Source organism: Patella vulgata, chromosome 6 (assembly GCF_932274485.2).
Source record: "Patella vulgata chromosome 6, xgPatVulg1.2, whole genome shotgun sequence".
NCBI classification, from domain to species: domain Eukaryota; kingdom Metazoa; phylum Mollusca; class Gastropoda; family Patellidae; genus Patella; species Patella vulgata.
In genome coordinates this window covers 72221340-72247557 of record NC_065884.2, presented here as the reverse complement: position 1 = coordinate 72247557, position 26218 = coordinate 72221340, and the positions used below count along the sequence as shown (strand labels likewise).

The 26218-nt window shown below is 37.7% G+C and overlaps 1 protein-coding gene across 1 annotated transcript; it reads left to right on the top strand.

Annotated features, from left to right (window-relative positions):
* Window positions 1-2991: 2991 nt before the first annotated feature.
* Window positions 2992-21590, top strand: LOC126825563 (caspase-2). Its single transcript, XM_050555218.2, has 12 exons — window positions 2992-3131; window positions 7469-7886; window positions 8123-8455; window positions 9484-9519; window positions 10117-10181; window positions 10992-11183; window positions 12825-13050; window positions 14336-14440; window positions 14578-14687; window positions 16101-16157; window positions 17936-17974; window positions 20741-21590. Exons 2-12 carry the CDS (start codon window positions 7577-7579, stop codon window positions 20828-20830), a joined length of 1563 nt encoding a protein of 520 aa, XP_050411175.1. The 5' UTR covers window positions 2992-3131; window positions 7469-7576; the 3' UTR covers window positions 20831-21590.
* The last annotated feature ends 4628 nt before the right edge of the window (window positions 21591-26218 follow it).

Here is a 26218-nt window from a genome sequence, read left to right as displayed (position 1 = left end):
GTCGGAGCTGAACAGTAGGACGTTTAACCCCATTTCATTTCATTGCAGGTAGAAATAAAATCTTCATATAATATTATGGAAGGTATTTCCACCAAATAACCTGTGATGCAATAGATAGATATACGCTGTATTACGGTATATCAATGGGCCCTATATCAGAATCAGCTCAGTTTGCAAGTCGACTACAAGCAGGCAATGATCTTCAATAGAAGGATTGACCTTCACGTAATAACCTGCATATTTCGGCACTCGAGCTTTCCAACTAAAATGTCTTCCTGTGATAATCGAGTTGTATAGTTTAAGGTTCGTTCAATGTCAAGGTTTCCGTGGAGGTCGTCATTTATGATTTGCGTGTGTTCGTGTCACAACCTCTGAGTGAACGCTAACGTAGCTATAAGTCCATCCTCGGTATCCCCAGTGGTCCCATTCCGTTCTACTCCACTAACCCCCGGAGGCAGACCACCATTAAATTTCATCATCTCGGTACCCAATTCTCTCTCTCTCTCGCTCTTTTCTCCCCTTTTGCATGCCCATTTTTGTTGATTTTTTGGTCTCGAATGGACGAAGAGGGTTTGAATTAACATTTTCTGCCAGGTTTTGGTAAATATTCATGATTTTGAGGCGGAAGGATCAGAGGGTTATCAGGTTAGCTACGGCGATATGTACGGCAACTAGTTACATGTTTTTAGTATGCTTCTTCAAGTTTGTGTATCTGAAAATTTTGGTGGTCAACCTCATACAAATTTTAGTGCAAAGACATGACCATTTGTTCCTCTGTCTGTAGTGAAAAGCATTCAGCCCAACGAAAATTTGGGGAAAAGTTGGAGGTGGGCAAAGAGGCCAGAATTAACATTGAAGTCAATGGGGAAATTAATGGTGGTCTGCCTCCATCTATGGGGGAAGACACGTTTCCAAGTTATCCGCCCTTGGTGATTGTGCTATTTTTATCGACCAATCCCATAAATCGTTACTTATAATGGAAGTTGGCAAAGGGAAGTAACTATAACATCGGGTAAAGTAAGCTAGAGACAAGATTAGGAATTAGCCAGAAGGTAGCCTAAATTACGGAAGACCATCACTAATCTACAAAATGTGTAAGGATAATAGGATTTAATGGAAATTATTAAATTTCGATAAGTTTCTTCGGTCCAAAAATCTGGACAGTGCATAACAAATTTAACAGAAATTAAATGTCCGAAAAATAAAATGCCATTTGAATATGCGAAGCGCAGCGGCGGGGGCAATGGTGGAAGTGTGTGTGTGTGTGGGGGGGGGGGGGTCCAGCATAAAATTTTGAAATTCAGACGATGGTAATATAGCCTTATTTTATGTGACTTTGCAACCAAAATTCCTGATTGTGTTTGGGGAGAGAGAGGAGGGGAGGGGGTGATATGACCGATCACCAGCGCGGTTTTCCTGCCACTCTGGTACGTGAGTTCAGCAACTGGAAAGGTTTTTCTTTCGAGGTTTTTTTTCTGAAGTCTTTCTTCCCAAGCATAACCGAAATCTAGGACTTTATCTTGCTTATAAACTATTTATGTTTGCAGGTACGTAAAATGAGAATATCCCAGAATTCCAGTAAGAAAAAACTTTTCTTATAGAAAAAAAAACCTACCTGAAAGAATAATCCGTAACATGGTTAAAGAAAAGCTTTCAGAAGAATAACCCTAAATTCCCCTGTTATTCTGGGCATAGAATATATCCCAAAGATCAAAGAGATTTACCGTTATAAGTTTATAAGTTGTAATAAAGATTGAAATTTGATCCATTGTGTATTACCTGAACTTATATATAACTACACACAGTGAACATTGATACCTTTAGTTAATTAATCAAACCCTAATATAATATCCTACACGTATACACCTACAGTGTAGAAATACTTTCTTACTTTTTTGATGTACAGCTTAAACATACATTATGCAAGAGCTAAATCTGTCTATTGCATGCCTTTCTTTACGCCTGAAATGTTATCTAAATTATTAATTAGACATTAGTTAACCTATCCAGACCATAATCAACTCAAGATGGCATCGCTAGCCTGAGATCTTTAGTGGATTATGAGCCGATTTACTGCACAACTTTCCTTCACGATTTAACGATTAAATGGATAATCGAGACTATGCTGTTTATCGTACTGACTTTAGTAATGATGATCAAGACTAGGCGGAAATTTCAATCGCTGAGTTCTCGGTTCATAGTGGATCAATTTGAATGAAATTTTCAGCGAATTTCCTTTACATTATTTCGTTTTTAACTATTATAGTGAGAAGTGCCAACTCGTTATCGAATCTCCCATAATGTATCTTTAATTCAGAATGAGGGGCGGAATTAAACCATGAACTAGACATATTGTATCTTTACGAAGACTACGGTGTACCTGGAATAGTTTGGAATAGTTGCATAGTTACCTGTGTCTAACATGTAGGCGTAGCTGATATTGTCATTTATATTTAAATATTTCCATGTATTTCGTCATGGTAGTCTATCTATTAATAGTCAATATCAATATCCGGTTTCATATTATTGAGAAACTGCAAGTAGCCCTACTTTCATTTTAACTATAAAACATTTTAGAAATGAACTGTATAATATTTTGAATTACATCCCCCTCACCAATTCTTCATACCACCACACAGCAACACATAACTAAATACAAATTATTTTTAACAGAAACATATTGTTCCAAAACTAGATGATTAATCGTTGTTGATATTGTCGTTTCTATTTAAAGACTTCCTTGCATTCGTCATAATAAAATATCTATTAATAGTCAATATCAATATATTCCTTTTCATATTATTAAGAAAATGTGAGTAGCTCTACTTTCACTTCATTATAAAAACATTTTAGAAATGAACGTTGTAAAACTTGGACTATACTGAGCGCCATGGAAAACGCATCACTTTTTTTCCCAAATATTTTATTACTAGGTGGTTTTGTATGTATAATATTATGCAATTATTGCAATTTCTCAATAATATGAAACTGGGTATGGATATTAACTATTAATAGATATTATATTATGACGACATACAGGGAAGTTTTTAAATAGAAACGCCAAGTACACACAAACCTTCTAATATCAGCTACACGGTTAGACATAGTCCAGCATCATACCTGAGATACAGGTAAGTGACTAACTGCTCAATTGTTTTTAGTTCGTGGAGTTAAACGTTCAGGTACACCACGGTCTTCTTAAAGATAAAATATGTCTAGTCCATGTTTTTATTCCCTGCTCAAGTCTCAACTAGAATGAGCTGTACATCAGGTAAGGAAGTATTTCTACACTGCAGGTATTTACGTGTAGGATATTATATTAGGGTTTGATTAATTAACCAAAAGTATGGATGTACACTCATATTCCCACACGGCAATAAAACTGTATCATATGTTAGTCCCGGAATGCCATGATATTAAATTTTTATAGTTCAACCAGTATAATTTTCCACAATAAGTGACTACGCCGAACAGATCACTCCATTTGTGAAAAAAAGGGACCAACCCCCAAAACACTGAAATGAAAAGGTTTTTTTTGGCAGGTTATTCTAGTGTTAGATATATTGAATGAAGAAAATCCACGAATAATTTAGTTTAGTAGAAAAAGTTGATATCCAGTTTGTTGAGATTCAATACGTAACATGACAGTCGGTCGCTTTGATTGGTGTCTTCCCCTAAACTTCGGAGATTTGATTAAATGTATTAAAAGATGGTGAAAATAGTGTTCGTTTGCTATGTGGTCCAATCTGATTAAAACACAGATCCTATTTCGTTTCGTTTTTATAGTTCAAAATTTCGATTTTACTTGTCTTTACTACACTTGGATCTGGAAACGTTGTTATTTAACTCGTGTTCTGCTTGAAATGAGGGGTCAGCCAATCAAATGGTCTGTCGAATCGAGCGTTTGACCTTTTTGGCGCGGAACTGTCAGTAGACATTATCGGCAATAGAAATCAAAACAAAGCAAAAGTAGATAAAAAAAAATACATGGCGGTCGCTAATTGGTTAATCGAATGACTGACGTAATCGGGTCAAATGTCGCTTGCTTGGTACCTGACGTCATAGAACGTGAACTCCCACTATAACTTGTTAGATCTACATGTAGTGTAGGCCATCGAAAGTATAAAAAAACGAAACGAAATATAGATCTATATTTTAATTAGATTGTATGTGGTCCAACAGATGACAACAAGATTTCACATTGGCGTTGTAGCTATTTTGGATAGCCCCGTTTGTCACACAATTCATTTTTCTGCATTGCACTGGTTAATTGAGCATAATGCATTACGCGCATTATGACGTAAAGCAGTCTCAATTGACATTATATACTTTTTTGTTAACATATTTAGAGCTCTGGTTAATCCTGATTGATTTTGGTACGCTGTAATGTATTAGTGGTTGACCCGACTGTTGACCAGTCATAATTTAGGACAGACATTTGCAGTGATTCTGGCAGTGTTTTCGTACCTATTCGACTTATAAAATCCACGTTTGTGGACAGTTTTCTAACTTCTCGACATACTGAGAATATATATCGCAAATGCTTTTCCGCTATTAAACCATCGATATAATCAGTAAATTCCCATGTTGGGAAATTCTAATTGTAAATACATCCATAACCGCCCCCACCCCACCCCCAAAAGCTAAGCTAGATCAGCGCATTTACTAACTGCATGAAATCTGTTGTATAATGTTCATGTCATGAAGTACTCTTTAGATAAAGTGTCTTCTATAATACTTTACTTGTTTCTATTGAGTTGTTTAGCAGAACAGTAGGACGCTATGCCTCATTTCATTTCATTTCATTTGTTTAGAAGAAGTAACCATTGAACAACATGTTGAGACGACTACATAGCAGTATAGGACGATTCAATGTTTAATATCATAATGACAATTTCCATTTTAATGCTGACCCTTTCACAATATTTGAATGAAATATCCTGCAGGGGGTGTTAATCTGTTTTCAGTTTCTATTCCAATTCAATAAAACATACATGTCTTGGCTTTATTCATTAGTTACAATATATTATGTTATTCGTGTATATTAAATAATACAATTCAAGAGATCAAAACATTTCGATTTTATACATCCAACAATACACATAGACCTAAATGTATTTCCCCACAAACGTGTATAAGCATATGTAACACTACCCTGGTCACGGATGATCAAATCCAATATGTAACACTATGCCTTATATTGCTGCGCTATGCGTCGCTAGTTTTTTAGATGTGAAAAGACACGCTAACAAAAACTCTCCACACCCAACACAATATCCATAATATAAAGGTTATATACAGGAAAGTACACACACAGGTATGAGATTAAATATAAGCTAAATATAAGTTTTCTATCCCCTAGGTTGTGTTTTGTGGCGGAGTTTCCTAGCCTCTCAGTCGAGGAGGATGTGGGAACGTCCTTCTGAGAATACGAGATGATGTCCTTACCCTAGCCTCTTAGCCGAGGAGGCTCTGGGTATGATGTTCCCCTGGGAACTCCGAATGATGTCGAAAGAAACCTAAACCCCGCACGTTCTTTATAAAGCGTTTCGTGCATGAGTCATGTATTGAGCTACCGGGAAAGTGGGCCAGGTACTCATTTATCTGGCTGGTCAGCTGCTCAGAGGCTACCCTGGATTTCAACACAGTGTACTTATATGGGCACCAAGGAGGGTGGCTGTCCACGTTCTAACGCGTGGGTGTTGTCATATTTGGAGTATCAGACTATGGCGTCATTGCCCGATTTTTATCTACCGGGCATATCCTTGTTAGCCTAGTTCTTTTTGTCACTGGTACTAGCTAACGACTTCAATACATTAACAAGAGCACCTTTTACAGAACTCAGATAACCTCTACAGTATATAGGTCTTATAGTATTATGCATATAGGCGTTTTGGTTTTCGTACCCGTTCGACTTATGAAATCCACCTTTGCGGAAATTTTTCAAACTTTTCGTCAACAATAGACTTTTTACTACGGCTGTAATAGTTGATAGATGTGTAGAGAATTTCACGTGCGATGGCTATTTATAGACTCATAGACTCTTGTGCTGACTGTTATCGCACCGCGTGATTAACCAGAAATCACTTCCAGACAAGCCGTATCGAGTTCAGCTTTCAGTTGGGAAATTTTTCCCGTGTGCAATGTATGTTATTCAACATGAGTTCAGGTAATACACTGTGGGTCAAATTAGAATCTTTATTATAACATATTAATGTCACTAAATCTTCAAAATGGCGACACCTATAGAAATAACCATTAGTCATCACATTTAGATAACTATAACCCAGGCGCGGATCCAGAGGGGGTGGGGTGGGGTGGACCCCCCCCCCCTCTGCTCAGCTACATAAAAAAATTGTAAAACAACCTTTTTTATGAGAAAAGTGTCATAATTGTGCTTTATCCTTTATCGTCAGATTGTGCGACAGGATGGACACTCAAATCGCGAGATAATAATATAGACATATCACTATTAATGCTTTGCATCAATAAAATTGAATCACAATGTCATCGTAAAATTCATAATAAAAATTGACGTCAAACAGGATGTTGGATTTCTCTGTTTAAAAAGTTCAATGTGTATGTATATACTCCAAAATTACGAGAGAGACCATGTATTTCTCAAAAAATTTCAAGCCGGGGGGGGGGGACATTTTCTTAGAAACCTGGCAAACCCCCTTCTGCAAAAATTCCTGGATTCGCCCCTGTAACCGTCGCATTATAGATGGTTTGACTAACACAGATCAAGGATTGGTCTCTCTCTCTCTCTCTCTCTCTCTCTCTCTCTCTCTCTGGGATCTACCCGACTGGTAAAAAACAGTCAGAAATTGTCGTACCTGAGTTAAATTCTAGACAACTGGCTGAGGTGTCTTAAATTCGATTTGTGATTTTGTACCAATTTGTTAAAGATTGGCGTGCAGGTATAAGAACCCTTGACTATGGTGGCTGATAGTGGCCACGTAAAATCTCACCCTGTTCATAACCTTAATAACACGACATCACGATAGTATAAACATAAACCTGCGACTCTTTATTCTGCCGTAACATCATGTTATTATTGTCGTTATTTCGTATCCTCGATGTATCGCATTTACTCTCATTCTACAAGACACAAAAAACATAATTTTGCAATCACTACGACAGTTGGAATCATCTAAGAAGCAAAATGCAAAATAGATAAATATGAATAAGACTAATATTAAAGAAACATTATGGGAGATTCGATAACGAGTTGGCAGTTCTCACTATAATAGTTAAAAACTAGATAATGTAAAGGCAATTTGCTGAAAATTTTATTCAAATTGTTACACTATGAACCGAGAACAAAGTGACTGAATTTCCACCTAGCCGTGATCATCATTACTAAAGTTGCAAAGTCACAAAATCTTTTTGATGAAGACCCGCCTACCCCCATGTCCACCGTCGCAGTGATTTGTCATTTTTACATGTTTTATATTTTCCTTTATAGGTGTAGACTAGAACGAAGAAAACGAAAAGATCAAACAAAATATTATAAAGTGAAGTTAACATTGATGTTGAAAGAATAGTTATACTGTATTAGAAAAACTCTAGCAAAATGCCATGTGTAAAGGGGAAACTTCCTGATGACCAATATGACACGATAATGGCGGATTTTGTTAATCTAATACCGGACATTAAAGATGACCATGTTGGTCTTGCTAGTTCATTGTTTGAAAAAGGTGTCTTCAATGATAATGATTTAGAGGCAATAGCGAGAGAAGAGCAACATGCATTCGGTTGTAAAAGCAACGCTGCTGCTAAACTGTTGGACATCCTTTTATACTCTGGTGACCACGCTTATGGAAAATTTATCGCTGTATTAAATGAAAATGGTTATTCCGAAACTGTTGGACGATTAGAATCGGGTTAGTTATGATTTTATTATTATCGTATTAGTTCATATAATTTCAGTTAAAGTTTGTCATCTACAACCAATTTAAAGATACATAGATGGCATATGACGACTTGTTGCTATTGTTATACAAATTACAAATTTTATCATACTTTAAATATGACGAAATGGTAATAACATTATTACTACACCGATCACAGTGACAGTAATCATTGTAAAGGTAAAACAAATATTTATGTTCAATTACAGACAATGAAACAAAGGATGGGAAACACACAGTGGGAAAAGGGAGACTACCCGATGACATGTACAACACGATCCGTGGCAATAAAACCTTCCTCACGAACGAAATTAAAAACAGTTATAGTGATGTGATGAATAGTTTGTATAGTTATAAAGCCATCAGTGATGATGATGTGAAACAAATCAAGAGAGCAGAGATGGGTCTAGTCGGTAGTAAAAAATCAGCCACCAGGAAAATGTTGAAAATTCTTTTAAACAGTGGTGAAAGAGGGTATTCGAAATTCCTTAAAGTACTGTATACAAGCAAATGTTCCAATGCTCTGTCCAGATTGGAACCAGGTTAGTTATGATTTTAAATTAGTTAAGATTATGTAATTAATGGTATATGTACAATATATTTCTATAAGGAAATGAAAGTTTCCAGTATGTTTGGAGTATAATTATATGACGATAGTCATCATCATATGTTTGTAAATTTATATACAAACGAAGACAAGAACATGTTGCAATCAATAATATTGCCAATCCGCAGCTAATTTGAAATATGTATATGGTAATGAACAATGAATTGTAAAAAAATAAATCGTGCCTTGCATTACGCGGCAGTTTAAATATTTGCCGAAAGGGTAAATGGAATGTCAAATTTTAGAAATGAATTTAATGCATCAAACTTTATTATATGATGATCGTTGAAAACATGATTAAGCTATACGAACATGATAAATGATCGGGAAAAACTTGACCATCTCGGTCGTAGTAACCTTATACACTATTATGGCACTACAACATCAAAATTTCAAGATGACATAAAAAGTTTGAGGACAGCTATGCTCGGCGACCTTGTTTTTATTTCAGTCTCAATATGCTACTACTAATATAGAAATCTGGTGGCATTTTAAATGAATGTAATAACATAGCGTATAGGAAGGGTACTGGTCATCATCTCTTTATTGTATAAAACCAGTTCTCGTTTGCGATATTACCTTTGGTGCGAGTGGACATTAATCCTTACTCAAGTCAAGTCCGTGTTCTTAGACATGTAACTGTTTTAATTCTTCATTTTGTCTAGTTACATTCTGGTAGGTATAATATACTGGCATTTTTAGTCAGCAAACCAAACAAGTTTTACTTATAGTAGAATACCAACTACATAGACTTAGCATTACATAGGTTATTGTCACCCCCAACCTCTAACTGTTTGCATTTCCACCAGGACCCTTATTTTACACACGTGTCACACACACACACCCCCACACACACATATATATATATATATATTATGGATTGTCCTAACATTGCTGGCATAATGATATAGGCATCGCGTTTTGCTGGAGTGAACTGAACTATAACCAATTATATCGTTTTAGGTTACGCAGATGAGTATGAAGAAATAGATCCAGACGGTAAGTATGTTTAATAACATTATAGCGATAGAGGCGACATTTTGTAACGAATAGTTTTAAAATTTGGTTGCAAGCATTGTGGTCATGAGAGGACGAACCCTATCCATATTCAGCGTGTTGCAATCTTTCATTTCTGAAATTATCCCCCCTTTGCCGAAAATCTCGCGAACGTGATTTGGTGTGATTTTTTTTCCAAATTTGGAGTGAAGCATTATGGTTAGGAGAAGACAAATCCTATCGATATTCAACACGGTGTCACCTTTCCGTTCCGAAAACTTTGTGAACGCGATAGAGGCTACAGTTTGTGACGGATTCTTTTTCAAGTTTAGTGAAAGTTTAGTGATAATCATTGGGGTCATGAGAGGATGAACCCTATCGACAATAAGCGTTCTGTGTCTTTCTGTTCCGGATTTATCCCGCCTTGTGAACACGATAGAGGCTGTAGTTTTTAAGAGATATTTTCGAAATTTGGTGAGAAGCATTCCGGTCATAAAATGATGAACCCTATCCATAATAAGCTTTCAGTGCCTTTCCGTTCCGGATTCATGTGCATGTCCACTCTGAGACTGGCTATCTTTGTTTTATTTTTTTTTCAAGATTTTTTACCGTGTGACGTGGATGGTGTGACAGGATGTGATATTGAATTTGTAAAAGACAAAATGGTAAGTAGAAATAGCCTACATTAAAATTTTGTTAAAACTATCAGTTCAAGTGTTCGATGAAAATCAATTAACCAATCGATACACAAAGATGATGCATTTATAGAATAAATGTTGATTATAGTTTATCAGCGTTCCAGTTATAAGCAACGTGTCTAAACAAACTGACATTCTATATTTCGCGTAGTTTGTAACCTTCAAATGAAATGAAATAAAACAATGTCTATTGACCTGCCAGCCCCAACCGGACAATATTGCGCACCACAATACTTACTAGGCGATATTGGGTCAAATTCGTACCCTGATATTACAGGGTTACATCTTGTAGAGATTGCACCAAATTCATACCCTGAAGCTACAGGGTTATATCTTGTAGAGATTTGCTGTGAAACACTTACTGTTTCGCTGTATTCTGAAATGAAATTAAATGCTGTTTAACGTCCTACTGTTCTGCTCCGACTGGGCTAAGGAAGACGAGCACGCAGTGTGTTATGAGGGAAATTTTTCCCGGACAGCGGCTCTACGGATTACTCATATACCAAATTCCAACGGCCAGGGGATCTTTTACGTGCATGCCAATGTGTACACAGGACCTCGGTTTTTTTTACATCATCCTAACGACTAGACCGTTGTATGGATACTTTGGTTTACTGTCTAGGTCCATGATATTGTGACGCTGGCTTGCCGTGGATCTTTTCTCTCACGTCATCGTGCTGGTCTTAGTTATTTATCAGTCTGTAATGGCGTCATGCAATTACTAGTAGATAGAGGCTCATCGTTATTTCCACAGAGATTGCGAATTTATTATTTCAGAGAACTGGAGATGTGTATCCCATGAAGAAAGAAAAACGGGGAATATGTTTGATCATAAACAACCATTTTTACCCCGACACTTCAAGCAACTATCGTAAGGGCACGGATATAGATGCCGAGGCGGTATCTGCCCTATTCAAGGACCTGAAGTTTGATGTCAGAGAAGGAAAAAAAGAGGACCTGAAAGCTTCGGTAAGTTTCCAGTGAGTAGTTAGGAACTTGTGTCCTGCGGGTTCATACAGACATTAGTGTGTCTATTGTAGGGCTAGAAATGAAATGAATGGGGTTTAACGTCCTACTGTTCTGCTCCTAAACCGGGCTAATGAAGACGGGCATACGCCATACAGTGTGCAATGGGGGGAATTTTGCCCAGGCAGCGGCACTACGACCTGCTCTTATATCGAATTCCAACTGCCAAGAGATCTTTTACGTGTACGCCAATGTGTACACGGGACATCGGTTTTTCGTCCCATCCACACGACTAGACAGCTGTCCTTGTCAGGCCCTCCGTCCTACATCACTGACAAGAGGAAACCTACTTAGCCACCGTGATCCCCTGTCGGGCTAGAGGATTGGTACATACAGTTTCATCAGGTATATATAAATGGGGTTTCTCGCCACTAGTTATTCCTCAGAATATATATATATATTGCGGGTATTTGTTATGGTTTAAAATTACGAACTAGACATTTACTCTCTAATATATCCGATGGCCACGATTTTGAATGGATTAAAACACGATCGCCATGAATAATTTGTAACACAACACAGTTCTATGGATAACAACCACCACTATTTTATGTACACACTACGTTTCAACATTTCACTGGTTGTTATCAAGCATACAAATACAAATGAGTACAAAGCAAATTTGTGACAGTGTTATACATAGGTACATTGAACAATAATAAGAGAAACCATAAGTTAACAATCATGAAACCCTAGGTTCAACTGGTGATTTGATAATTAAACCTTTAGGTATCACATGGTTTTCCCTACACCACATTAAGAAGGTTGAATGAACATACATACTTCATCTCACCTTCAATATACCTATATATAACACTGTCACAATTTTTTTCCCTCATTTGTATGCTTGATAACGACCAGTGAATTCTTGTCGAAACATCGTGTATATATAATATAGTAGTTGTTATCCATAGAACTGGGTTGTGTTATATTATGTTCAATCGCTAAATGCCATTCAAAGATTATGAATAATTTATTTTAATGATGGATAATCAAGACTTTGTTTATCATCGTAACAATGGTAAACTGTTATATCGAGAACCATCAGCGATTTATCTAAGTATTTAGTAACTTGCGCACTAAGAGTGGTACGTGGGATTGTAATCTGGTGTTAGGTTATATCTCGCACAAATGTATGGTTTACATAGAAATGACCTTTAATCAGCAGTAGTATATTCGATGCGTTGTGTATTTCAACACCAATTACAACAGCGAATAGAGAATATTGTACAATATATATATATTTATTGAAGTACTTCACATATACTATTTAGGGAATCCGCAAAATGACTTGAGACAAAGCGACGGATGGAGATGGAGATTATGTAAACGTTAATGAAATGACTAAGCATAGTCGTTCGGACAAAATCTATCCCTTAACACACAGTACAGTGGATGTCCGTCTTCTTTAGCCAAGTCGGAGCAGAACAGCAGGAAGTAAACCCAAGTTCCGATTATTACGTTAATTAAAAGACAGGGAAAGTGGATGACTCTACTGGAAGCCGTCAAATGGAAAAACAATTCTGTTCCTGAAAACATATTGTGCTATGTTTCATGTTTTATTGTGTATTTTGTAAATTTCAGGAAATACACGAAAAGCTTAAATCATACAGCCAAGAAATTAATAATTCAGATGAAACGCACGATTGTTTTATTCTGTTTATTTTGAGTCATGGTAAAGAAGGCAGTGTAAAAGGAAGGGATGGAGAGTTTGTGGACATAACTGATATCATAGACTATTTTGGTTCTGACAAATGCCCGAAGTTAAAAGACAAACCAAAATTGTTCTTCATACAAGCGTGCCAGGGAAGTAAGTTACTTCTTTTGTTTAATTTTTCATAATGATAATAATTATAGTCCTGTAATAAGGCATAAAACAGACAAGAGAGAAGAAGAGGATTGACTGCCGTAACCCCCCACCCCCACCCCCAACCAGGGGCGGATCTAAGAATGAATGCAGGAGGAAGTTTGCTAGACTCCTGTGTATAGAATCTGATAGTTGACAATGCGTGATGCCATCATCGTCTCTAAAATTACGTAGGCATTACATAGAGGGCAATCCAACACCTCGTTTGACGTCATTATTGAATCATATTGTGATTTAATTTCATCGATGCAAGGCATTCAATTTACTTTTTTTATGTAGCTGGGCAGGGTGGTGTTTGGACCCCCGCCCCTTTAGTCGCAACCCCCCCTCCTCCTCTGGAACCGCCCCTGCCAACCCTGATGATGTTATCAGTCTTCCATTGATACATTTCAACAATGTACCAATACGTACATGTTGAATGTATACTAAAATCCTTTACATGTCAAGTAACCTAATTCAAGTTATAGATGGGCAACTGTCTGTGATTATCCACCAGTAGTTTTACCAATGTAAAGGATGCGGTACAAAGACTTGACATGTTACAGTATGGATTTCTTTATGAAACTTGCCACATATTGATTTGTAATACGCTTGAACACTATCGAAATTAAGCGTGTTGGCCCTCGTCATCAAAAGCGTGAGGGTTTTTGGAGATTTCGTTTTTAGAACTTGACGGGGTTGTTAAACTCGTCAACTATTTCTTGCAGAGTTATCTACCGCGGCATGCACTTCTATGCGAGGGTTGGTTACATTGTCGCCATCGAATTAGGAATGACAAACGTTTCTGCAAAATGGATGCCAAAGCTCTTGACCTTGGATCAGAAACGTGTCAGATTTGTAACCATGGAATATGAGCCATGTTTGCAAAATGAAAAAAGAACTAGTCGGTCCTCATTTTCCTAGTCAGCTGTAACGACTTTGTTTTGGGTGGCTGAACAAACATTCTTCCTGAACGGCATTCAGGTCTTGCAACATCATTGGCAAAAATGTATACACCTCGGAGGCGACTAGAAAAATAAATGGAAACCATCGACTTTGTACAGATCTTTTACAGATAGGCTGAGAACTTTTCAGCCAGCGATCGTATAACTCTGTTGAATTCTATCCGTCGAGAATTGTTTTTCAAATCCCAAAATGTCAAACAAATGGTAACAATTATAAGCGGTGCGGGCGACTTAACTGCCTTGGTTTAAAATTTTGATATTTGTGTGTCTTTTCATACACATAGCTCGTAGAGAATACTTGCAAGTAGATGGTGGTGTAGACGAAGAAGTGCAGACTGCTACTGTGGAATCTAATGAAGACTACTATCTGGCAATAGCCACATCTCCAGGTATTTATGAATTATAAACTGAATGAATCCTTCGAACGGATCATATATATATATGAGAATGGGAATGTAAAGCCATTCTAATTTGCACTCACTCATCAAAGATTGAATGTTGCTTGTATGCATTGAATCTTTTCCAGGTTTTGTTTCGTATCGACACACGATCCGTGGTTCCTGGTTTGTGCAAGCAATTGTAGCTGTATTTAACACATGTGCATGTAAAGAATCTTTCCAGAAGATGATGGAGCAGGTAAAGTTAAATCATTGTCAGTGTTTTTAGACAGATTACAGTAAACTAGTCATTTAATGGTTAATCGGCACACACATGAAACTGTGTAGTACGTGCTATACAAGAAATTTTAGCTACATCAATTGGTTTCCTGTTTATTATTTGTATAAGCCCATATTTTCATACGTACGTATTATGCTGTCGCCTGTCCGTCCGTCCCTCCGTCCACACTCTACAGGTCACGATTTTTGTCCAATTTTGACGAAACTTGAAATATAGGTTTATCCCCCAAAGATCTCAGTTCCTGTATCGGACCATAACTTCATGGATTATGGCCCCTGGTTGTACAACAAATCACGTTTTAAGCTTGTGTTGTGGACAATCTAGAGGTCCCCATTTTCATCTGATTTTGATGAAATGTATGTTTATAACACAAAGATCTTGGTTCCTGTCGATATTCGCGCCTATCGGATTGTAACGAAAAATCGCTTTTTTAGCTTGTCGTTAAAAAAGCTCCTTTACAACGCAATGTCGGTTGAGTTCGAATTTCGTGAAAATCGGATCAAATCGGCCGGACAAAATGGCCGCCCTTCGTATGCAAATAGTGTTAAAATATGGTATCAAGGTTGTGGACCCTCTAGATGCCACAGGGATCTTAGTTCCTGTCGATAATCGGGAATATCCGAACAAAACGTCCGGGATTATGGCCCCTGATTGTTCGAAAAATCGCATATTAAGCTTGTGGACTAGCTAGAGGTCACAATTTGATTTCATTTTTTAAAAAAAAAACCTTTACATATATCACTGTTACACATCAATGAAGGTTGAGTTCGAATTTCCTAAATATCTGAACAAAATGACCGATCCTTATACCCAAATAATGTAAAAGTATGTAATACCAAGTGTACAGTGTTGTGGGCACTCTAGAAATCACACTGTTTATCCGATTTTGATGAAACTTGAAACGTATGATTATAATCCAAAGATCTGTTTTGTCCTGTTCATATTTGCGCATATTGGACCGTAACGTCCTTGATTATGACCTCTGGTTGTATGCAAAATTTCGTGTTTAGCTTGTGGCCCCTCTAGAGGTCACAATTTTTATCCGATTTTTAAAATACCCTAATGACGGTGGGTTCGAATTTTGTGAAAATCGGACCGACATTGCCTGACAAAATGTTCTCCTGCAATTGTTTTTGAATTTTTACTACACATTTGACTTTGTTTTTGGTATATAATAATTGTTGTGCAAACCTCGCCCAGTTACTGTTATCAGAGTATGAATCTTCTGACTAGTCCCATTGATGATATTCCAAGAAGTTGGTTTTCCTTATGCCTTCCAAACATGTGCGAGGGCACGGGATGGTGATGACTAAATCATCTGTGTTTGGGATGACTCACTGTTGGTTTGATTAACATTAAAATCTTTTTCAGATTGCAAAAAAAATGATAGAAGTTGGGAGCAAGAAAGAAGTATATGAAATGAAACTGGTAAGCATATTGTGTAAACAATATCTTGAGGTAGCCTGCAATGAGATTGAAAGAAAATGTCATCACTGTATTTAAGCCAGTGATACCCCAGCTTTGCTGAACTATCGGCTTAATCGTTCTCTTCCGACTGCGTTATTAAAAATAGAAACTCTTGTTTGGAAAGTTTGGGACAAAAACAGTCCTTCATAAAAATGTTTTATGTTTTAACGTCCAACTTTTGGAGGATTTGGATGTCGAATGGCTAGCACGTGCGCGCTGTATCATAAAGTGTGTTATTGAGTCAACTGGCGTGGTTTCGATTCCCCGCTTGTACGTGACAATGAGTAGGGTTGCCTGTCCAACGTTGTTCGTTTTCTCCGGTTTCCTCCCACTGCTAAAGACACCTACACACAAGAGAATTATTGAAATGAAAATGAACCGTGTGTTAGTCCCGAAATGACCTATTCTGTGTCGAGTGGACGTTAAAGCTGAGCTTTAAATGTATTTAAAGGTCACCGGTAAAGTTTATTTATTTATTTATTTATTCTTCAAGTAAAGGTTACAACATGACAATAAATTAATGTATTATAATAAGAACTAGTGTCGTATTGCACGACTGGGAAAGTGATAACAATAAATACAGATATGTATATGAAAATAAGAACTATGTGCTACATTGTAAAGTGGGATGCCAAATGAGACAAGCATAGAGAAATATGATAGGTATGGTGTCATGAAGAGACCTTTACTTAGGATAGCCCATAAAGCCTGACGTATAGAGAGAGAGAGAGAGTGAGAGAAATGGGTTTAACGTCCACTCGACACAAACTAGGTCATTTCGGGACTAACACATGGTTCAATTTTATTTCAATCATTCGCTTACGCGTAGGGGTCTTTAGCTGTGGGAGGTAACCGGAGGATCCGGAGAAAACCCACGAGGTTGGACAGGCGACCCTACTCCTTGTCACGTACAACCGGGGAATCGAAACCCCTGACGTATATAACATGGGTTTTTTTTGTCTGTAGATTTTTATGGAGTGATCAGCTCTTTGATATACTTTGGTCATTGTTCATGTAATGCCTTGAAGGTTAAAAGTAATATTGTGAACTTGATCCTCTGTTGAATTGGAGCCAGTGATCATTGTTCAGTATCGGGGTGATGTGATCTGGGTGACTTCTTTGTCTTTGTGCTTGTTAAATCCCTGGCTGCAGCATTTTCTATTCGTTAATGGTGTTGAAGTTGATAATTCTGAAGGCCAAACGATAAGGCATTAGGATAATCTAGTTTATTTATAAGGAATGAATCTGTGAATGACGAGCTCTGTTCTCTCGGTAATCAGATACTTCTTGATTTATCTAACTTTGCGAAGCTGGAAAGCGGAAGATCAACAAACCGTTTTGATATTGGATTTGAAAGACATTGGGATATGAAATGAAATAAAATGGGGTTTACCGTCCTACTGTTCTGCTACGACTCGTCTATTGAAGACAGGCATACGCCATACAGTGGAAAATTTTGACTTGACAGCGGCGCTACAGCCTACTCTTATTTCGAATCCCAACTGCCAAGGAATCTTTTTCGTGCAAGCCAATGTGTAAACGGGACCCCAGTTTTTCGTCCCATCAGAACCACTAGACAGCTGACCTTGTCATGTCCTCCTGCACCAATGACAGGAGAAAACCACGCCGGAAAACAAAACCCCGTTGCACTTTCTCGGCCATCACTGGGAGTTAGGGACATTGTGGAATCTAGAACCTCCAGTATCCCTCTAATAACAGTAATCATGTTTATATTACAGGTAAAAGAGAGAAAGGGACGTAAAACACTAAAACAAATGGTAAGTCATCCAAATATAAAATAAAGCTGGTCCATATAATTATTTCTATAAGCAAACCAGACTTACGGAAGCGTATTGGGGTCATGCAAAATTTTGTAGAAGACCTCGAGATCCTGCGTTCCTGTGATACTTTCTCGAGATCCCAACTTAATGTTCTCGAGATGTTCTCCCCTAAAAAGTTTCTCGAGATTCTCCCATCCTGTGTTAACATTCTCAAGAATTTAAGTTAATATTCTCGGGATCTTGACATCCTGTGTAAATTTTCCCTTAGATCTTGAGTATTTTTATACTCTCGACTTTCATCGCCCGCATCGTTCTGGAGTTACGCCCCTTTTTCCCAAAACCCTGTAAACGCAATAGAGGCTACAGTTTTTAACGGATTTTGTTTTTCGATTTTCAGTACTCCGCAAACTTCTGTTCCAGAGTTACCCTCTTTGTCTGTATTTTTTTTTTCAAATATGGGACGATGAGAGGACGGAACCTATGGATATTCAGCATTCTGTGACCTTCTGTTCCTAGATATAACCCACCCTTGTACCAGAAAGCCTTGTTAACATCACAGAGGCTTCACTTTTTAAATTTTGTGTGGAGCATTTGGGTCATGAACTCTGTTGATATTCAGCGCTTAGCAATCTCCCGTTCCGGAGTTACAGTTACACTCCATTCTTTGAAAACCTTGTTAACGCGGTAGAGACTTACGTTTTTAACGAATTTCGATATTCAGTGTTGAATTTCAAAAATATAAGTTTTGCTGTCACAGAGACAGATTAAGATTAGATTTCTTGAAGGATACTAGATCCTTATTCAATTTATTCAACATCCAGGTTTGCCTTTCCGTTAATCTGCTGTTGAGGCATAGATGCTGCGTGAGCGTCTTTCCACACATTGCGTGGCTATCTTTCCAATTTGTTTTGAAGCATTGGTGTCATTAGTAGACGGACCCTATATATTTTCGGTATTCCGTGGGATTTATCCTTGTGAACTGATATAGGCTGGATATTCGGAGGGATTGCTGCAACTAGAGAATAAACCTTATTGATTTGCAGCGCTCCCCGAATTTTTGTAATGGCGTTATTCATACTTTTCCGTCTGGTGAACTCGATAAATTATCACAGGTTCACAGGATCTCGAGACCTTCTACAAAATTTTGCATGGCCCCTATACGCTTCCGTACAGACTGGATCACTGAGCTTTTCGTTGTTAAAGCGTGGCTATAATATTAATTTACAAACTTGCAGTCAGACTGAATCATTGCATATTTCGTTGGTGAAGAGTATTATTACTTTACAGTCTTGCAGTCGAAGTGGGGGCAACTATAATATAATTTACATCAACTAAATCATTGGAAATCAAGCCATTTGACTCAATGACAGATCTTACAAAGTGAAACAATACAGATAGTAATTTGGACTGCTGCTGCTCAGTCCAGACTAATATTACTTGCTGTCGAGACTAGAGTAATGCTGATTTCAAATTAATCGGGGGGTTGGATGGCCGAATGGTTAGCACGTGCGCGCTGTATCATAAGGCCTGTCATTGAGTCAACTGGCGTGGTTTCGAATCTCCGGTTGTACGTGACAAGGAGTAGGATCACCTGTCCAACCTCGTGGGTTTTCCCCGGGTCCTCCGGTTTCCTCCCACTGCTCAAGACCCCTACGCGCTAACGAATTATTGAAATAAAATTAAACCATACGTTAGTCCCGAAATGACCAAGTTTGTGTCGAGTGGACGTTAAACTCTCTCTCTCTCTCTCTCTCTCTCTCTCTCTCTCTCTATCTCTCTCTCTCATTCAAATTAATCATATTTTTTTTAACAACTAGTTTGTGCATGTTGATGAAATTTGCTAATGTTCAGGTCGGAAACTTGTAGTTAAGGTACATACGACATGAGTAGGATGCAACGCAGATTCCGTTTCGTTTCGTATTCTTATAGTTCAACATTTTGTTTTACCTATCTTTACTACATTAGGATCTGTAAGAGTTGGTATATAACCTACGTTCTGGTTGATGTGGGGGATTAACCAATGCAACGGTCTGCTTTAGCGAGGGTTTGACAAGGATTTATGGGTATCCCACTAGAAACATCAACGCTGATTGGTAAATCAAATGCCTGACGTCATAGGGTCAAAAGTCGGTCGTATGACCCAGTGACGCGCCCCCCTACTACAACCGATCAGATCTTTATGTAGTGGGGGCCATCGAAAGCAATAAAAAAACGAAATAAAATATAGATCTGTAATAGAAATGAAATGAAATGAAATGGGGTTTAACGTCCTACTGTTCTGCTCAGAACTGGGCAAATGAAGACGGGCATACGCCATACAGTGTGCTATAAGGGCAATTTTGTCCGGACAGCGGCAATACGGCCTATTCATAACGAATTCCAACTGTCAAGGAATCTTTTACGTGTACGTCAATGTGTACACAGGGTCTCGGTTTTTCGTCCCATCCGAACGACTAGACAGATATTCTTGTTAGGCCCTCCGCCCTGCATCACCGACATGGAGGAACCACGCCGGAAAATCTGGATGAACTTTCTCGGCCAAAGCAGGGATCAAACACCCGACCTCCAGGCTAGCGAGCCAGCGTCTTACCTACTTAGCCACCGTGCCCCCCCCCCCCCAGGATCTGTAATCCATCTGTTGGCTATATAAATGTGGAAATAGCAAGATGGAGAACACGGGATCCCACTTTCAGTTGTTTTGGACTGTGTATTATATTTGACAAATAAATTGGTAATTAACCATAGTTTTGCTCTCAATTTCAGGTAAATATAGCCACCCCATGGCACGATAACAAACTGAAGAAGGATTTATACTTTTTTCCAAAAAGTGGAACTGACTGTGTTCCTGAGTGAATTTCCGTAAAAAAAATCGGAATTTTATATTCCATTAAATGCATGTAATTTTATTTGATACAGCAGACGACATAATAATAATAATAATAATAATAATCATTTTGTATAGCGCTGAGTGCTCCAGCTAACAGCTGCTCCGCGGCGCTTTTCACAATTAAAATATTACATATAATATAAAACAAATAGTTCTAAAACATTAAAATGTCGACATGTTCATAGTTTAAAAGCACGTTTAAAAAGTTCGGTTTTAAGATTTTTTTTAAAAACAGCAACGTTAGTAGAGTCTTTTACATGTCTAGGTAATTCATTCACCAGTTTTAGTTTTTACTGTAGGAACATGAAGTAAGTTTTTATCAGCAGAGCGTAGGTTCCTGCTTGGTTTATACGGGGTTAAAAGTTCATTAAGATATTGTGGGGAACAGTTATTATTTAGACAATTAAAAGTTAAAAGACCGATCTTTAAAATTAATTCGTTGATAAACAAAGAATAGCGTTGATCTCACTACTGTAACAGCCTCGGGTATCAATCAAAAACTTATTAATAAATTACAGCTAGTACAAAACACTGCAGCTAGGATTGTTTATCAGTCTATTAGAAACCATCATTTTTGTTAATTTATTTTTCATTTTGTAGAATAATGTTTAATTTTGTAGAATTATTTTTTTTACTTTTGTAGAATGATTTTTTAATTTTGTAGAATTATTTTTTAATTTTGTAGAATGATTTTTTACTTTTGTAGAAAGATTTTTTAATTTTGTAAGTTTGTTTTCAATTTTGTAAATTTATTTTCAATTTTGTAAATTTTGTTTTCAATTTTGTAAATTTTGTTTTCAATTTTGTAAATTTTGTTTTCAATTTTGTAAATTTGTTTTCAATTTTGTAAATTTGTTGGGTTTTTTTTCAATTTTGAAAACAACTTTGAAAATTTGTTATCAATTTTGTAAATTCATTTTTATACGTTCACATTTACACGCACCTGTCAGTGTGGGTGGGTGTGTGTGTGTGTATATAGTATGTATGTGTGTGGGGGGGGTATTCAATGCTAAAATACGGGTCTTAATACGAAATTCCAAATATGTTGAAAGAAAAGCACATTCATTCCCGGAACATCTGAAAAAAATTGGAATAATTATTGAAATAGGACGTTTGAGGACAGTAGAGCACCAAGGGACCAAGGTTGGGGCTTTGAACTACGGGTTCTACTTCGTGGGATCGTTCTGGGCCCCGGCCCCAAATTTCAGGCCTTTCACACTTCCGGTTTCGGTTGAATTTGGTCAAATTTCAGGAAAGGGGGAAGGGCCCCAGAAAGGGGGCTCCCCCCCCCCCATAAATCGACCCCTGCGAATCAAGATCTGCCCAGAGGCCTTTGGGTGAAATAGAGCTCAATTTCACCCACTTCCTGTGGTCGATATACTTCAAGAATACAGAAATTCGGACCCCCGGGGATGCATTACAGATGAAAATCGGGTGTTTTTTTGGTCAAAAGTCCAGCCATGTTTGCGGCCCTACACGCTAGGTCTCCAAATTACAGCTTCCTGGCATTAATATACTTCAATACAGAGCTTTACATACATGACACTTTGACGCCTCAGAAATGGTTTTTGGTCAAATTTTCCATATTTATACATGTATTGAGTTCATATCTCCATTTTGACTGAATCTAGCAAGTTGAAATTTTCACAGCTTCCTAGCTTGAACATTAAGCACACAGATCAGGGGTCTCGGGTTCATCTCATTCAATAACCATGTCATTGTTCTTCTTAGTGCGAAAAACCAAGGTCTCGTGTATACATTGGAATGCACGTAAAAGATCCCATGACAGTTGGAATTCGATATAAGAGTAGGCCGTAGCGCCGCTGCCCGGGCAAAATTTCCCTCATAGCTCACTGTATGGGCGTATGCCCGTCTTCATTAGCCCAGGTAAGGAGCAGAACAGTAGGACGTTAAACCCCATTTCATTTCATTTCATTTATTAGAAGTGGGGGGGGGGGGCAACGGTGGACCCGGAAACAACCCACGAGCTGGAACTTCTTGATAAAGATACCTATTTCATTTCATTTCATTTCGTCGTTGTGTTTAATGAGATGCGGCAGAGCGCAAAAGTAAAATGTTGACACGTCGAAAAAACAACATTTTCCAATAAAACATTTATCATTTGACACATTACTTTTGACGTTTTACATTCCATTTTGGCCTTAGAGGGTATTCTGTCTTTATCATTACCGGTATTAAGGACTTTGTGCATTGTACTTTTTTACATATAATCACTCGAAAAGACATTTTTGCAGAGCATGTAATATTGGCAGTGATACCCTTCCATATTATATGTACAGAGTGTTCTAAATAGAGAGAGGGGGAGAGAGAGGGAGAGGGAGAGAGAGAGAAAGGGGGGAGTTAACGTCCACTCGACACTAACTAGGTCATTTCGGGCCAAACATGTGCTTCAATTTTATTTCAATAATTTGCTTGCGCATGGGTTTTTTTAGCAGTTGGAGGAAATCGAGAGACCCGGAAAAAACCCAAGAGGTTGGACAGGCTACCCTACAACCGGGGATTCGAAACCACGCCAGTTGACCCAATGACAGCACGCACGTGCTAGCCACTCGCCCCCACCTCGCCATTTGGGGGTGGGGCGCCTCAGATATAACGACACTAGCAAGGCGCCCATAAAACTAAGAGGCATTGGTTGGACGCACTGTTGGGCACCTTCGTATTGCGTCCAATGGAAAGGGCGCTATCGACGCCCATCGGGTCGCCGATTTTTTCCAGGGGGACAGGTGCCCTGCATCCCCGCCCCACACACAAACACACCGCCCCCGCTAGCTATGGGCCTGTGTTCATAGATGTTCTGAAATGCAAAACAATTTAAATAGTTTGGTTGTGTTGTACAAGGGTTAATGATGATATCTAGATGAACGGTCTATACAAAAACAATAAGGCATGTCTGATGATAATTAAATACGTCGAGCTAAAGGGGTGAAATCGGGGATATTGCACTTTTACCACATCCCACAGACTACCGATTTACAGACCTTTCCATAGGTTGTAAGCATTTCTCCGAACTCGGTTTTCCCAATCTTCTCTACATCAGAACAAAGAGACATGAAATATTCCAACTAATCTTTGACTGTGAGAATGGAATTTCAATAGGGTTTCCTTATGATAATCCAAGGACAATCGCGGCAATTTGTCAAACCTAAAAATCTGTTCTGTACTGCGTTCACGAACTCTAGAAAACCCCGCTCAACGCAATCGGTTTTCGACAGCGTTTTCTTGTTTCCCTGTAGATGGACACGTGTACGTAGCGCTAGTATACTTCCAGTTAAAATGTGGGAATGTAAAATTCATTTATAGCTTCTAAAAGTAGTATTAGAAGATCAAACACTTCCTGCTTCGCATTTAGAGGGGTGTTATTGTCCATTAGGCATGTCGTGAGATCATTATGACCCAAGACGCGTTAGTATTTTAGTATTTTACTAAACCATAAGCACAACAACACATCAACTAGTGTTTAAACCATTAATCCCCTAATACATCCAATAGTCACTATCATATAAGATTAAAATAAATAGAATTATCAACATATCTAACAGTAAAAGTCTTGTAAGCACTAATAGAACATGAAAGTCTACCCTAATAACTTTACACGTGGAATACCGTACATAATATACGGTTTACCAGGCAGTGATGTCTTCCGTTCATTTTCAACTTTAGCTTGGTCAAATACCGATTTCATGGTGGACTTTGGTAATGGCTTTCTGTCGACTTCTGACGGAGCGACGTGAACCAACTTGCCTTGTTTTAATAAGATCATTGATGCCATGTGACGATTGACTTGTTTTCTCCATGTCATCCATTGGTTAAAATCATCAGTATTTTTTGGAGGAGGATTATTGAAATCCATGGGATAGTCATATTCGGGAATATAGATGTCAGGAGTTGGAGGATCAACTTGGTATGGTTTTTTAGGGTTGTTATGAATCAAATCCTCATTCCACTCGTCACTTACATTTATCCCTTTGTCATTTAGCACTTTATACTCTTTAACATCGATATTAATGTTTCCATTCGAGGAATTTAATTCATTAACAGCTGTATTATCAATAACACTTTCTACAATATTTAGTCGTGGTTGTCCGGCATTTAACCGTGGATAAATATTATTTATAGGTAAATCGTCCGTGTAGGGATAATCAGCGGTAGGTTCCGGTGGTGAATAGTCCAAGTTTTCACGTCTGTAACAAGAAGAGAGTGTTGGATACAGCCCACTATTACCGTTGCCTCTTGGTACACTTTCATTAACAGCTCCATGGGCTATTTTGGTGTTAGATTCAGGTCGTCTAGATAAGTGTTTTCGTGGTGGAGAAGCCATCCTGCTTTGAGGAGGGCGGTAATTTCTTCTCCTATTTACTCGGAATCGCTGACACTCTGAAAATGAAAACAACAAATTAATTAAAGATACATTATGTAAGATTTAGATAAGAGCTAACCATTCTTGCTATAGTTCGAATATAGATTATGTAAAATGAATAATTTGAAAATTCCATTCAAATTACTCTATTGCGAGCGAAGATATTAGCCTTTGATGAAGGTGTGCAATAATTTCAACCACCGTTCTGGTTGTTCGAAGCTAAGTCTCGCTCTTCCATTTTTAGCTTAAATCAAAATATGGCCGAACTGTTCTAATCTATTTAATATTGGAGAAATCCGATGTCATGGGGAATTGATTATGGACTGGATATGTTAATTAATGTCTAATTAATAATTTAGAATACATTTCAGGCCTAAAGACCTGCAATAGACAGATTTAGCTCTTGCATAATGTATGTTTAATGATTGTGATATTTAAAGTCATAAACAGATATTTCAAAAGTTATACCCCATGGTACCAAGTTTCTAAAATAAATTAAACATACACTATACAAGAGCTAAATCTACCTATTTCAGGTCTTTCTTTAGGTCCGAAATGTCTGAAATGTATCGTTCGGTTGGCCTTGAACTTGCATTCGATTTCGTGACCTTGGTATTTGATTTACTCGCAGGCTTCAATGGAAATAATGTGTATCGATATACTAAATTTCGTAGTTTTATGGTATTTTGGATAACAGAAACTATTGAGAATTGTCACAAACATGTGATATTTTTGACTCAAACGATTAATCTAGACTGTAAATTATTGTCGAATTTTAAAAGTATTTAATAACTTTTAAACTAATGCACGAAATAGCCAATGTTCCTATGCCTACATTTGAAATGTCAGTCCCATGGGCCCTTTCAGCAATACTTTGAAAATACCAAATACACACACTCCTTATTGGATAATGCTTATCTATCTTACTAAATTATAATGATTTTCTATTAAAATTGCATTTTAAGTTACAATCGAT